Source organism: Melanostigma gelatinosum, assembly GCF_949748355.1.
Source record: "Melanostigma gelatinosum genome assembly, chromosome: 12".
In the NCBI taxonomy this organism is placed as follows: domain Eukaryota; kingdom Metazoa; phylum Chordata; class Actinopteri; order Perciformes; family Zoarcidae; genus Melanostigma; species Melanostigma gelatinosum.
The window spans coordinates 19,314,168-19,328,322 of record NC_136645.1 but is presented as its reverse complement, the minus strand read 5'-3'; the positions used below and the strand labels follow the sequence as shown (position 1 = coordinate 19,328,322).

At 47.2% G+C, this 14,155-nt stretch overlaps 1 protein-coding gene across 1 annotated transcript in view; it reads left to right on the top strand.

Annotated features, from left to right (window-relative positions):
- cdh23 (cadherin-related 23) overlaps positions 1 to 13,975 on the top strand; it is a gene marked incomplete at its 5' end in the record, with an annotated part of 136,382 nt that extends 122,407 nt beyond the window's left edge. Inside the window, 30 exons of the mRNA XM_079280584.1 lie at positions 651 to 831; positions 923 to 1,056; positions 1,468 to 1,677; positions 2,053 to 2,160; positions 2,666 to 2,768; positions 3,115 to 3,240; positions 3,328 to 3,531; positions 3,631 to 4,089; positions 4,225 to 4,341; positions 4,431 to 4,655; positions 4,772 to 4,941; positions 5,205 to 5,342; positions 5,559 to 5,678; positions 6,200 to 6,377; positions 6,465 to 6,676; positions 7,229 to 7,423; positions 7,512 to 7,625; positions 7,727 to 7,856; positions 8,158 to 8,421; positions 8,503 to 8,664; positions 9,171 to 9,427; positions 9,536 to 9,633; positions 9,742 to 9,862; positions 9,947 to 10,026; positions 10,182 to 10,222; positions 10,372 to 10,432; positions 10,703 to 10,832; positions 11,179 to 11,298; positions 11,582 to 11,692; positions 12,076 to 13,975. Of these exons, the coding sequence (XP_079136710.1) occupies positions 651 to 831; positions 923 to 1,056; positions 1,468 to 1,677; positions 2,053 to 2,160; positions 2,666 to 2,768; positions 3,115 to 3,240; positions 3,328 to 3,531; positions 3,631 to 4,089; positions 4,225 to 4,341; positions 4,431 to 4,655; positions 4,772 to 4,941; positions 5,205 to 5,342; positions 5,559 to 5,678; positions 6,200 to 6,377; positions 6,465 to 6,676; positions 7,229 to 7,423; positions 7,512 to 7,625; positions 7,727 to 7,856; positions 8,158 to 8,421; positions 8,503 to 8,664; positions 9,171 to 9,427; positions 9,536 to 9,633; positions 9,742 to 9,862; positions 9,947 to 10,026; positions 10,182 to 10,222; positions 10,372 to 10,432; positions 10,703 to 10,832; positions 11,179 to 11,298; positions 11,582 to 11,692; positions 12,076 to 12,417 (4,911 nt within the window). The 3' untranslated portion in view covers positions 12,418 to 13,975. The remainder of the gene's footprint in view (positions 1 to 650; positions 832 to 922; positions 1,057 to 1,467; positions 1,678 to 2,052; positions 2,161 to 2,665; positions 2,769 to 3,114; positions 3,241 to 3,327; positions 3,532 to 3,630; positions 4,090 to 4,224; positions 4,342 to 4,430; positions 4,656 to 4,771; positions 4,942 to 5,204; positions 5,343 to 5,558; positions 5,679 to 6,199; positions 6,378 to 6,464; positions 6,677 to 7,228; positions 7,424 to 7,511; positions 7,626 to 7,726; positions 7,857 to 8,157; positions 8,422 to 8,502; positions 8,665 to 9,170; positions 9,428 to 9,535; positions 9,634 to 9,741; positions 9,863 to 9,946; positions 10,027 to 10,181; positions 10,223 to 10,371; positions 10,433 to 10,702; positions 10,833 to 11,178; positions 11,299 to 11,581; positions 11,693 to 12,075) is intronic.
- Positions 13,976 to 14,155: the final 180 nt, after the last annotated feature.

Below are 14,155 nucleotides of genomic sequence, written 5' to 3'. Positions count from 1 at the left end.
TATGACGCAAAAATGCCAAACGTTTGCTGGTTCTCCTCCAATGTGAAGATTTGCTGTTTTTATCTATTTCACATATTTGTAAATAATTTTGACTATTGGCCAAGACGAGCAATACGAAGACATCAACTTGGTTTTTGGTTTCTTCGATTGTTTCCCTTGGTGACACCAGAGTAAAGTGCATTGCAGTAGTCGAGTCTCAAGCAGATAAAAGCATGAACGACTCTCTCCAGGTCTGTAAATAAAGATGAAATGCAGAAACCTGATGATTAAAAACACCCAAAGCCATCCTTACACATTCACACCAGTTCTGTTGATGTTTCTACATCCTGCTGTGACTACTTCACATGCAGATTAAAGCCGTATGAGTATTTGTGGAAATGAAGATTTGCATCAGAATATCAAGACACAAGGACACAAAAGTTTAAATTGAATGTCCAACTTAAAGTTACTGTGAGGACCCTTTACATGGTTACTGATGCCTCTGTGTGACCTGAAAGCTGCATGTGGAAATCCACAAGACTGTGAAGTTGGCTACTTTTTTGCTGTTCATCCTATTTCTGCCATTCACAGTGTACATGTCACAGTCACCTATCTCAAACCGGATGTTGAAAGTCCCTCTCCCTCCCTCCCTCCCTCCCTCCCTCCTTTAGGTGCTGGTAAATGTCCTGGATGTGAACGATGTGACACCCACTTTTCCCAGAGCCTTTGAGGGACCCTTCGAGGTGACTGAGGGCCAGCCAGGACCCCGGGTCTGCACTCTCAGAGCCAGTGATGAAGACTCCAGCCTCAACGGCAAAGTGGAGTACAGCATCACCGGTGGAGATCCCCAGAGTGAGTACCGGATTCATCTGTAGAAGAGAGTGATCTGCGATTAGACCCTCACTGTGGGTCTCTGAGCCTTTTGTCTCTGTCTCTCTGTCAGATGAGTTCATGGTGTCTCCAGTGGAGGGCGAGCTGCGGGTGAGGAAGGACGTAGAGCTGGACAGAGAAACAACAGCCTTCTATAACATCACTGTCACAGCCCGAGACCTGGGCACCCCGTCTCGCAACAGCTCGGTGGGCCTTTATTACAAAAACACACACACACACACACACACACACACACACACACACTGCTGGCAGCCACATACTCTCACCATATCCTCTTGAACAATTATGATCTTGCAAGCTTCCCTTCTGTGCTGTAAGAGCAACAGTTAAACACACATTACATCTGAAAAAGCACATTTGGTCGATAAATGCTGTGAAATTTAAAATCTCCAGTAAATGTTTGGGACAGGTTAACACACAAGCAACTGTTTTAAAAACATGTTTCATGCTATAACAGCTGCTTCGTGAATGTTTTTGATGGAGTTGTGTGGCACAGTATCTTCTCGACATCATTTCTAGACTGACAACCGAAATATGAGTGACTGTGAACAGGCATGAGTTTGAGGTTTTGTCTTTGTCCTGGCGTGTTTCCTTCAGGTGGTGGTGGGGGTCAATGTCCGAGACATCAACGACAACGACCCAATCCTCCTGAACCTGCCGCACAACACAAGCGTGAGTGAAGGCGCCACCATACACACCTCTGTGGCCCGGGTCCAAGCGCGAGATGCGGACAGCGGACGGAACGCGTTGCTGACTTACAACATCACCGCTGGCAACCAGGACGGAGCCTTCTACATCAACGACACGGTGAGATTACAGACAATAACAGGCAGGAATCTTTCGCCAACAAAACACTGAATTTCAGTCACTCTTTAAGCTGAAAAATCTGACTTACTGATGTGGTGACAGTGGAGCAGGTGATGAAAAAGGGGAAGCATGGGGGAAGAAGTGTGAATCTTGTGATCACGTCAGGTAAGACTTGGTCCAGATGTTTCATCTGCAGTCTGCACTTAAGGCTTGTACAGCCGTGCTACAGATATATTTACAGAGTATACAAATACACGTCCTTTAGAGAAGCATAGGTGAAAAGACATGTACTGTGGTAGCACAAAGGTGTAATATAACATACTGTTGTATCAAGAGTGAATCTCTGAACACGCTCTTCCTCTCTGTGTCTGTCAGACAGGTGTGGTGCAGGTGAACAGACCACTGGACAGAGAGCGAGTGGCTGAGTACACACTGACCATCACCGTCAAAGACAACCCCGAGAACCCCCGCATCGCTCGCAGGGTAATCCCACCCCGCCTCTGCACACACGCACGTTTTCAAGTCCGCTTTGGAGGAATTCATAGAAACAGGCAATCCTGAACTTTTAGGTGCTCGGTGGCAGCACCAGGATGCCAATGAAATGAAACGATGTGGATTCAAAGACCGTAGACCAAAGAGAATCTCTTGCACACTAATAACTTACGAACATGAGAACCACCCAATCTGCAGTTGCAAGGTTTTCATTGTTCTAAAAAAACAATGTGGCCTGCTTCAATTGTTGCGTCTGTGGCAGAGGTGAGAAACTGTTCTAACCCGGAGCTGCAAAAACACAGCGTACTGTGGTTGCACAGTACAACAACTGCAACACCTTTCTATTCTGACTACACTAAAACATCGGAGTGCTTTTTCTAACAATTTCCCTCTTTGAGGGCTGATTAACGTATTTTTCTCTTATTCCTGTCTTTACCACATAATCCTCTGCTCTTTGTGATTGTTTATTTCTCCCTCGTCTGTCCCACACCACCAGGATTCAGACATCTTAGTGATCACCATTCTGGATGAGAATGACAACAGGCCGATATTCAGCAGGACCAGCTACAGGGCAGAGATCACAGAGAACTCTGAAGCAGGTAGCACTCACGCTGGTGTGTTTATCTCTCCGTTTTCCCTCGAGTGGGGGAAATCTGCAGCACAGGGCATCGCGCCAAAACACTGTCTGTCACGCTGTCTCACCCACTTCCTGACTTTGTTGACGTACGGCTTATATTCAGTGATGTTTTTTGAAACATCTTTGAAAATTAAAGGTGAGAGAGAAGGACTGACATCTTTATAATCTCAGTTCATTTGTTCAACGTTTTACCATCTCTTGGCTATTATCAAAGAAACGTGCGACCACCAAGTGAAACAGGCTTGCTGATGTAGTGTAAACATTCTAACCGGACTGTGACCAGTTTACTTCTCCCTTTGTCCTTTTAGGGAGTACTGTAGCAGTGTTAAATGGGCCAGTTCTGGCTGAGGATAAGGACATCGGACCCAATGCTGTGGCGAAGTACCGGCTGGTGGGAGCCAGGGTGGACCTCTTTACTGTGGATGCCAACTCTGGTGACATTATAACTCCTCAGCAAGTAGACAGACAGAGACATTTAAAAAGTGCCGTGCAATTGTTAAAGTCTCTGCATCTCCCTCTAGGTGTGATACGTGTGCGTCAGGGGGCGAAGTTGGACCGCGAGGCGTTTCAGGAGCCTCGGGTCGAGCTGTTCCTGGTTGGGGAGGACGTCGGAGGTTTAAACAGCAGCGTCCCGCTCACGGTTACCATCCTGGACCAGAATGACAACCCTCCTGTCTTCAGTCCTTCCAGCTTCAGCGTTCGACTCCCTGAGAACAGCCCCTCTGGTGTGTAGCTTGGCTTGTGGGGGTTACCCTAACCCTTGGGCAATGGACTGGTCACAAGAATACAAATGTGCGTGTGTTTGTGTCCTTTGTCTCTTCCAGGCGTGGTGGTGACTCAGCTGTCCGCCACTGACGCCGATTCTGGCTCGAATGGCTGGCTGATGTATCGGCTGGAGAGCGGCGCTCAGGACCGCTTCGTGGTGGACCCTCTCTCCGGCGCGGTCCTGGTGGGCAACACCACCCTCGATAGAGAGGAGCGTGGGTCCTACCGCCTGGTCGTCATGGCAACCGATCGTGGCACACCCCCCATGTCGGGCACAGCCACCCTGACAGTCATCCTGGATGACGTCAACGACTCCCGACCCCGTTTTATAGAGCCGGTAACCATGATCAACGTCAATGAGTCCACCCCGCCGGGTATGGTGGTGACCACGCTGACCGCTGAGGACCCGGATCTGCATCCCCGGCTGGAGTATTACATCATCTCAGTGGAGGCCAAGGATGATGGGAACAAACCGGTGGATGGGCTGCAGGAGTCCTTTGGCATTGATCTACACACTGGTGAGACATGGTGCAACCAAAGTCAGTTTCTTGATCGACAGAGTTTAATTTTGACGCATGATGATAAATAGCTGATACACCGAAAACCCTCTAACATTTGGGAAAATAATAAAATGTGTTTTGGTGGATTTTCAGGTGCAGTGTTTGTACGCAACCCGCTCAACAGAGAGCTGGTAGCTACATTTGAGATCATCGTGTCTGTCCATGACAACGCCAGTGAAGTTATTGACAAGTCAGGAAGTGTTCCCAACGGTAAGTCTGTTTCCATGAAACTCTGCTTCAGTTTGATACATTCGGTAAGTTATCATCACTCCCTTATCATTACGACGACTCCTCTACAGCGAGACTAACCATAAACGTGTTGGATGTAAATGACAATGCCCCTCGTTTCCGGCCCTTCGGAGTGTCCAACTTCACAGAGAAGATTTTAGAAGGAGCTCAGCCGGGCACAACGCTGCTATCAGTGTCGGCTGTAGACCCCGATAAAGGTCCCAACGGCCAGGTCATCTACCAGCTGCTCCACCTGCCCCGGGGGGGATACGTTAGACTGGAGGACCCTTCTACTGGTAAGACCACCAGCACCACCTCAGCAAGCTGCAGTAGGCAAATCATGGAAATTTAGAATATGATTATAGGCCAGATGAATCCTAACTGTAACCATCGTGTGTGACAAATGTCTCAGGTAAGATTGTAGCCAACCAGACGGTGGATTTCGAGCAGGTGCAGTGGCTGAATTTCACGATTCGGGCGCAGGACCATGGCACTCCTCCCAGGATAGCCGAGCTGCCAGTTTATCTGCGGATAGTGGACGTGAATGACAACAACCCTTTCTTCCTCCAACCCTCATATCAGGTACTGAACACAATAAGAAACACATTGCACGCACCAAAGCAGAAATGAAGAATGCTGTTGAACAAAGGATCGATCATTTCAGTATCTTTGAGTGGCTTCTTCTGTAACTTCAGATATAATGTAGATGTAGTTATTTCAATTTTGACCATGCCCATTCTTTGTGTTCATTTTTGTATTTTGTTTCGTTTTTTAATGTAAAATATTGTCATATTGTGAGTTGAGTCATATCCACAGCCGCTGTCTGTTTTGACCCGTGTTTGTAGGAGCCTGTGTTTGAGGACGTGGACCTGGGCACCGTCATAGTTCGTGTCAAGGCTACAGATGGCGACTCTGGCCTCTTTGCCGTCATTGAGTACAGCCTGGTAGACGGGGAGGGCAAGTTTGGCATCAGACCATCCACTGTGAGTTAACCTGTACACTAAGCACATCAGCCGTCACAACTACGCCCTACTCCCTAACAGGGTGTCGACATTAAACGTGTTAAACAAAGCGTGCTGAAGATGAAGACAGTCTTCCTATTTGACCTCCATTTCTGTCAAAAATAGATGTCTTGATTCAACCACCGCCCCCAGTCAGCCTGCACTTCCTTCCTAATCATTCCCTCTCCCCCGTGTCAGGGAGAGATCTACATCCTTTCTCCTCTGGACAGGGAGACAAAGGATCACTACACTTTAACCGCTGTTGCCCGCGACAACCCTGGCGGCAGCTTCAACAACAGACGAGAGAACTCGATCCAGGTAGAGATCACCGGCTGGAACGACACCAAATACCATCTTTATTCACACTTTTACTGAATGAGAAGCAGGGATATGACACGTAGTAGAACGTGGCACATAGTTTAAACTTAAGACATCTGTAAGTTGTGTTGCTGAAGTACAATCAAGTATATTTTTTCTGATTCATCTATTCGAGCAAATACTTAATCAGGAAGTGATTCGGGCTCAACAACACTGCGTTTTTAAGGCCGATACTTGAGTTTTAAAAATCAGCTGATTTTTATTTTAGGAATCCTTTAATTTGGTTATTTGGTTGTTTGGGAAAATATAAAGTTGTCAGTGCTCTCTGTTAGACAGACTATGACAGTTTTTATAAATGACGTCAAACATAAATACCGGTGTGTGTGTGTGTGTATCTATATATATGTTGTATTAGCATTCCAAAATACGTTAATAAAATGTGAGGAGTCGGGCTCTACGTGACCTCGAATTCAAGCTTGTAGCAGGAATATTGTTAACGTCTGCCCGTCGGTGCTTGTCAGGTCCTGGTGACCGTCCTTGACGTCAACGATTATCGGCCACGCTTTACGGAGCGAGTGTTCAACACCAGCGTGTTTGAGAACGAGCCCAGTGGAACGTCTGTGATCACAGTGAGGGCCAACGACCTGGATGAAGGAGAAAATGGAGCGGTACTCTACAGCCTGCTGGGACTCCATTCAGGTCTGAATATACGAATAAAAGCCTCAGGTCACCTCACTAAATATTCTGAATCATATAATTGTTCATATCTATTCCTGGTCTTGTTAGACGCCTTCTCCCTGGATCCAAACACAGGGCTGGTGCGCTCCCGCCGCCTGCTTCAGTCCTCTGAACATTTCAACCTGACTGTGGTGGCCACAGACCAGGGCCGTCCTCCCCTGTGGAGCACTGCAGACCTGACCATTACGGTCATAGACGTCAATGACAACAGACCGTTGTTTGTCAGGCCTGCCAATGGAACCATCATTCATATCTCAGAGGTATCTGTATTCACACTGCATGTGCTGTTGTCTTCTTCTGAAGAAGTCCGATTTCTAGGTCAAACGTTGTCTAAAGTGTAGATACGGAGTACTGATCAGATACTGTTGCTCTCATTTACTAAAATTCACAATCTGCACAACATCTGCCTCACTATCTGTGACACATTGCAATATATTTTGACAGCAAGGAGTGCTGTGTGGTGCTAAGGAAATGAGTCGGTGGCTCACTGCGATTAATTAAATGAAACTTTTACCGGAAACGGTACATTTCACAATGAAAACGACGATGTATTTAATGTGGATTCATCACATCTGGCCGATACTCTCTCAGCTCCATAAAGTCAGCACCGGGGCCGTGCTGGCATATTGGATTAGATGTTGTAATAAAGAAGTGTATCAAAAAAAACCACAAATAAATCAACAAAGCTCTTGTGTTGGAGCTACACTGCTGTTTATTTCAGAACCAAATGGACGGACAAAGTTGGTGACCTTTAAGACACAAGTTGAGAGGTTCACACAAGCATACACTGACGGTGTTTGCCCTCCATGTAGGAGCAGCCCCCAGGCCTGCCGGTGTATGAGGTGCATGCGACGGACTCTGACGAGGGCGTGAATGGAGAGGTCCGCTATGGCTTCCTGCAGACCGGAGCGGGTAACAGAGACTGGGAAAACTTCCACATCGACGCCATGTCCGGAGTCATCACAACTACTGTGAAACTGGACCGGGAAAAACAGGCCCTCTACAGCGTGAGTCAACTGTGTGGGTGCGCAGTTAATGCACTTGTGTGTTTCTTGGTGTGTTATGTTTCTAACTGAGTGCAAACGACTCCCTCAGCTTATCGTTGTGGCCCGCGACATGGGCCAGCCAGTGCCTTACGAGACCACGCAGCCTCTGCAGGTGGCGCTGTTGGACGTTGACGACAATGAACCCGTCTTCCTTAAACCGCCGGTGAGTATGAAGCTCTCTGAGTACGTCCTGATGTCTGCACATGGTGCATCTGTATCAACGTTTTTCCCTTTGGTCTGTTTGTGTGTGTGTGTGCACCTCAGCGTGGCAGCTTGCCTTACCAGAGGCTGGCGGTGCCTGAGCACTCCCCTCCAGGTACTGTGGTGGGGAACACAACCAGAGCGATGGACGCAGACGAGGGCTCCAATGCCATCGTCTACTACTTTATTGCAGGTGATGAGGTGGCCTACAGACACTGCAGCTATATGTTTGATTTTAATGTCCATGTTAAAACTGTAGATTTCCCCCATGAGTGAAATTCTTTATGTTAACCTTAAAACAGATCAAGCTACATTCGCGGAGACAGAGTTTTTCTTGTATCCATTGTGTGTTCAGATGAAAGTCCTCTTACTTCAAAAGCCCAGGAATAATGAGGACATTTGCATGGATCCATCCGTCTTTCTTTTCTATTTCAAGCCGATTCCTTCAGGGCGTCAGGAGACTGAACACAAGTGCTTTCCATCTCTTCCTGCAGGAGGAAACAGTGATGGAAACTTTGGCTTGAGTCTAGATGGAGAGCTGAAGTTGCTTAAGGACCTGGACCGTGAGGAGATCCCGGTCTACTCAATCATCATCAAGGCTTCCAGCAACAGGAGCTGGACTCCTCCCAGGGGTCAGAGGGCAGCCCGGGCCAAAGCCCTGGACCCTGCCAGTAACCCCAGCCTGCTGGAAGTCCGCATTTACCTGGAAGACATCAATGACCAGAAACCACGCTTCATTAAGGCGGAGTACACTGCAGGTAGCCTGCAGTCTGGTACGCGCACTGAATGTGCATGCTGGTCTATGTAAAAGCACCAACACCTTCCCTCTCTGCTTTCAGGAGTTGCAGCAAATGCCAAAGTGGGCTCTGACCTGATCAAGGTCGTGGCTATAGATAATGACATCGGCAACAACAGCTTGGTTCAATACCATATTGTTACAATCCGCTATTTCCAGTCACAGAGCAATGGCAGCGAGGACGTTGGCAGCATCTTCATCATCGGTGAGCTTCCTCATGAACAATATTCAGGCGGCTTTAAACATCGACACACACCTTAGACATTGCCTGTTTAGTTCAACATGTTGCCAAGATCTACCCGCCAACTACCTGCGTTGAGTTTAACGTAACAACGAGGTCTGAAAATGAGCCGGCACAGGTTGTATTTCGGGGACATGACATATACGCAAGGCACCAAATCCCACGAAAGGCCGAAAAACAACAATACTGCCTCAATACTTTCTGGAGGAATGAGTTTATATCAGGGAATACTTGTTGGTAGGATGAAGTAATTGTTGCTTTGTGAGTGGTTGACAATAAGGAAAATATGATATATCACCAGACTTGAGTCTCACACTTACGCAAATACACTTCCTGTCGTCGTGTATTTGCTTCCTGCAGACAGTTCTTCTCGTGCATACTGTTCAAAATCTCCCGGACAGGGAAGGAACCTCATACCAGTGCGGGTCCCATATGTTCATCGTTCATTTCTTATCCCATTATCTCCACAGGTTTGACAGATGGTGTCATCCGAACATATGACCTCTTCACCGCCTACAGTCCGGGCTACTTCCAGCTCGAGATTTTGGCGTGTGATTTCGCCGGACACAGTACAACCACCAACGTGAACATCTACATTCTCCGGGATGACCAGAGGGTCAAGATAGTCTTCAATGAGATCCCTGATTTGGTCCGCGAAAACCAGGAAGATTTCGTCAACCTGCTGTCCAACATTACTGGAGCCATTGTCAACTTGGATGACATACAGGTGAGGCATTTTCTTTCATGGAAATGGTCTATTGTTATGTGACTTTTAAATTGTTTGTGGTGTGTGTGTAAATATTCAAAACCTTTGTCTCACTCGTCTTTTGTGCAGTTCCATGTGGACAAGAAGGGCAGGGTCAGTTATGATCAGACAGACATGCTCATTCACGTCGTCAACAATCAGAGCAACACCATCCTAGACGTTGCCAGGTAAACCTTCCTGAATTAAATGAATCTTTCACTCCAATGCTGCATGCTGGCACTGTTCTACACATACTGGAGGAGTTGACCTGGGTCCTGGTGTGTTGTGCTTTGCAGGGTAATTCAGATGATCGATGAGAACAAGGAGCAGCTGAGGAACCTGTTCAGGAAACACACCGTCGTGGACGTTCAGCCTGCTGTCAGTGACAAACTGCCCGACGACATCACCACACTACAGGTCTGCGAGGCCTCCCGACGCCCACAGGCCGTTACAGACGTTTTGTCTCTTGGTGCCTTTAACGTTCTTTTTCCCCTCTCACAGCTCGTCATCATCATCCTGGCTGTGCTGCTGTGCTTGGCAGCAATTCTGTTTGTCACAATGAACTGGCATTATCACAGAGTGTAAGAACCCTTCAGCAATTTTGCATTGACTTGGATTCATTTTGAATGTTTGAGTAGACGGAGTCGGTCATGGACCCTGTTTCTATGCTGTCAGTCTGAGCAGCGACGTCAACATGTTTACCTTCTCATGACACGTGCCTCTTCCTGTGTTGCAGACATCAGAGGAAGCTGAAAGCCCTCGTTGCAGGATCAGCAGGTGAGAAGCAGCTTCGTTGAGGGGGACGGTCCCGCCACCTGTTAACTTCAGGATGTGGCTTTTATGGCTGTTAACGCCTGTAAATGTAGAGTTCAACATGTCGGTTTAGTTTAGTTTTTTTTTTAAATGATCTGTCCTCTACCATCCAGGGAACCCGGGTCTAATGGATATCCTGGACATGCCCAACACGAACAAGTACTCTTTTGAGGGGTGAGATAAAAGATTCTGGAATTGCTTAAAAGGAATTCAGACTTTGTGTTGTTATTATAAAAACTATAGTTTTAATCAAAAATGTCCCACTGTATTTGTTCAGTAGTTCAGTGAGTTAGTTGTAAAGCTAAGCCAAGCCATATTCAGCATACAGACATGAGAGTGGTACCGATCTTCTCGGCAAGAAAGCGAATAAGTTTCCCAAAATAGTTCGTCATACTTCCTTTGCATGTCGTAGATGATGTGTGTAATGCTGTTTGCCCTCTGCAGGGCTAATCCGGTGTGGCTGGACCCATTCTGTCGCAACCTGGAGCTGGCTGCTCAGGCTGACCACGAGGACGACCTGCCTGAGAACCTCAGTGAGATAACTGACCTGTGGAACAGCCCTGCACGCACTCATGTCAGTACCAGCATCTATCTGAGCTCATTCATATTTTTCAACAAATCGCTGAGCAGCTAAATGTATTTTATCATGCGCCAGGCTTTAATGCTGAGAAGGTAGAGAGTAAAGTCATAATTCTCAACATTACACAAGTTTGCGTCTTTTACCAAGTCATTGTCGTCAGTTAACCGCATTTCACAGCTCAGCATTTTTAAGTAAGCGTGTGTGTGTGTGTGTGTGTGTGTGTGTGTGTGTGTGTGTGTGTGTGTGTGTGTGTGTGTGTGTGTGTGTGTGTGTGTGTGTGTGTGTGTGTGTGTGTGTGTGTGTGTGTGTGTGTGTGTGTGTGTGTGTGTCATCCCCACAGGGAACATTTGGTCGAGAGCCTCAAGCGAAGCCTGAGGATGATCGTTACTTGAGGGCAGCCATTCAGGAGTACGACAGCATTGCTAAACTGGGCCAGATTATGAGGGAAGGGCCTATCAAGGTAAGACACCTGTATGTCAGATTATCCAGGCAGACACACTCGCATGAAGACGACCAAATCCAAAAGCCTCTCTTGCGCCGGTCCTTCCATCCTTCCCAAAAATCATTGAGGGACAGCTCCTAAGACCTCCTCCAGTACGTCCAGAGAAGAAAACAAAAGAGAGACGCCAAGGACTCAAAGATGGTCCTGCTGTGGATTCAGATTTCTGATTTCTGTGACAGTGAGGGTGTGTAAGGAGGCTGGTGTTACAGACTGTGTTTGATCCTAACTGCCGTCCTGTCAGGGTTCCCTGCTCAATGTGGTCCTGGACGACTACCTGAGGCTGAAAACGCTCTTTGCAGCACGACTCGTCACAGTGTCCACCAGTCAGGGAGATCAGTCGTCAGTCACTGAGGTGGGCTAGGAAACACTGGTGGTCTAACACCGCCGGAGAGTGGTCTTGCATTCCTGTGATTTCCCATTCTGACGCTTGCTGCTCTGACTTGGCACCTACTCACTACTTCTGCTGTCTTTGCTACCTTGAGCCAGACTTTGGGTCCAATAGAGTAACCCAGGCCTGGAATTCAATTTATTCTTCTCCGCTGTTCTATTGTTTCACTACTATTCCAAATTGTTCATGCAAGTGATCTACTGATTTCTCTCCTGAAACGTTTCCTTCCACTGGTCTACCTTTTACCAGCTCTTCCTCAAACAAAGCTGCTTATTGTTGTAACCTGATGCCTTTGCAATCAGTAGGTTTAAACTCTCCCTCTCCTCTCTTGTCCTCCCCCTCGACAGCTGATCCAGAGTGACCTGGACGACGATGAGGACGAGCAACTGGGCATGGGCGGAGGTCGCGGCACCATGCGCTTCAGGCACAAGCTCCCTGTGGAGTTGAAGGGTCCCGAAGGTGTGCACGTGGTCCACGGCAGCACAGGTACCCTCCTGACCTCTGACCTCAACAGCCTGCCAGAGGACGACCAGCGGGCCCTGGCACGTTCTCTGGAGGCCCTGAACGCTGACGGGGGGCTCTATTCCGAGCGCAACGCCCGCACCGAGTCGGCCAAGTCCACCCCGATGCACCGCCACAAGGACGGGGACACCCTGTCGGGGAGTCCACTGGAGATCACAGAGTTATGACTAGCCGAGGCCTCACTGGTCTGAGCGCAGCCATGACTCGTGTGTGTGTGTGTGTGTGTCCTTGTGCGTCCTTGTGCCTCCACACCGCTGCCCTGACGTGGTTGAGGAGGACTGGAGGAGCGTGTGTAGTCTAGGGTACCTCATCAGCCAACCTCAGTCCATCAGTGAGACGGCCTGCAAGAGGACTTACTCACCATCGGGTTGGTTTGAGTTTGGTCTCATGTTGAAGGCGGTCCCAACGTTAGGTGCATCAATCAAAGGTTCATTCAAATGCCCCGAGGAAATGGAAAATCATAAGCAGGACACTTTTCGTCAGCGAGACAAAACCAACCGGGGTCATCGACTTTCATCTAAAGAGCTAAGTGGAGAAGAGAGACTAAGCCTCCCTGTGGGAGAAGCTTGTTGAACCCTGACCTGAACCCTGATGATCGTCAGAACGTGCCTCATTATCAGGAACCCTTTTGCAGTCGCACCTGGACTGCATACACTCACACAAATACACACACACTCAAAAAAATGAAGCTTGAAACACTCAGACCAGTGGATGGCCATCGATGGGACATTGAGAAAATGACCCAATTACTGTTATCGTGCTGTTATTTATTTATTTTTGCAAGACAATGCCATCAGCGTTTGAGGAGTGAGGATGGGACAGTACGACTTTTCTTTGTCAGATATTAGATACTTTATTGTTGGGAAATTACAGATGGACATTTAATGCAGACGAGCGCTTCAAATAATTCCTCCAGTGATGCTCACAGAGCGGAGTTTCACCTGACACCAAAATCAAGAGGGGCCTTGGCCGTTCTGCAATTGTTTAGGTACTGTAGTAGTTTGATAAGTCTTTTTTTGGATCCATGGCAAGAAGACAAACCTCTCCAGTCTGCTGGACAGCAGTGAATATTCAGAGCCTGGTCCAGGTCTTCATCTCTAGCGTGGACTGAGTCAGTCATGTACACGGAGACGCTTCGCTTCATTCAATGACGATGATGGTGGAAGAAGAATCAAAACATTGTACGAGACTGGAGACAGTCATCAAAAAAAACTGAATCGTTTGATAAATTTAATATAAGGCAGTTAAAGAAAACCTCGGCAAGGACTTCAAGATTAGAATTGGAAAAAAATATGAATTATCCAATTTTTATAAACAAAGATGGCATTGTGCCCACAGACTTTACACTGCCACCCGAGGGACTAAAAAAAGTCAGGCTTAAAATGAGCTGTTTGCTTTATTTTTTATTTTATAGAAAAGCTGACAGAATTAAAATATTTTTAAAGAAAAATGCTGACTTACCAAAATAGGTCGGGAGTCCTTGTGGATGTGTATATTGTGCTATGGTGACGTGTCGTTCTGGTTTCCTTTATATGACAACTGATGCTGTTTCTGATGTGTGGTGTGTTTTTAAGATTTATTTATTTATTTTTTATATTCCCATTTTGTACGTTTTTATTTCTTTGTCATTATTGTCACCATTCCTGAGATCTGTGTTGGGTGATCCGTGATAATAAAAGAAATATGCAACGGCCTTTGACCTCTTTCAGTGGGATGATTGGAGAACAAGGCACCTGATGCAGCAGAATAATATTAAACTACACAAAGAAAAGACTGGAAACCTGTCCCATTTCAATGACTCCCCCCGTTATCCTCACAGGAACAGTTTGAACTACGGCGTCACTGGAAATGACAGACAAGACAAACAAACCTGAATGTAGGTATTGTACACTTGCATGTCTTAAT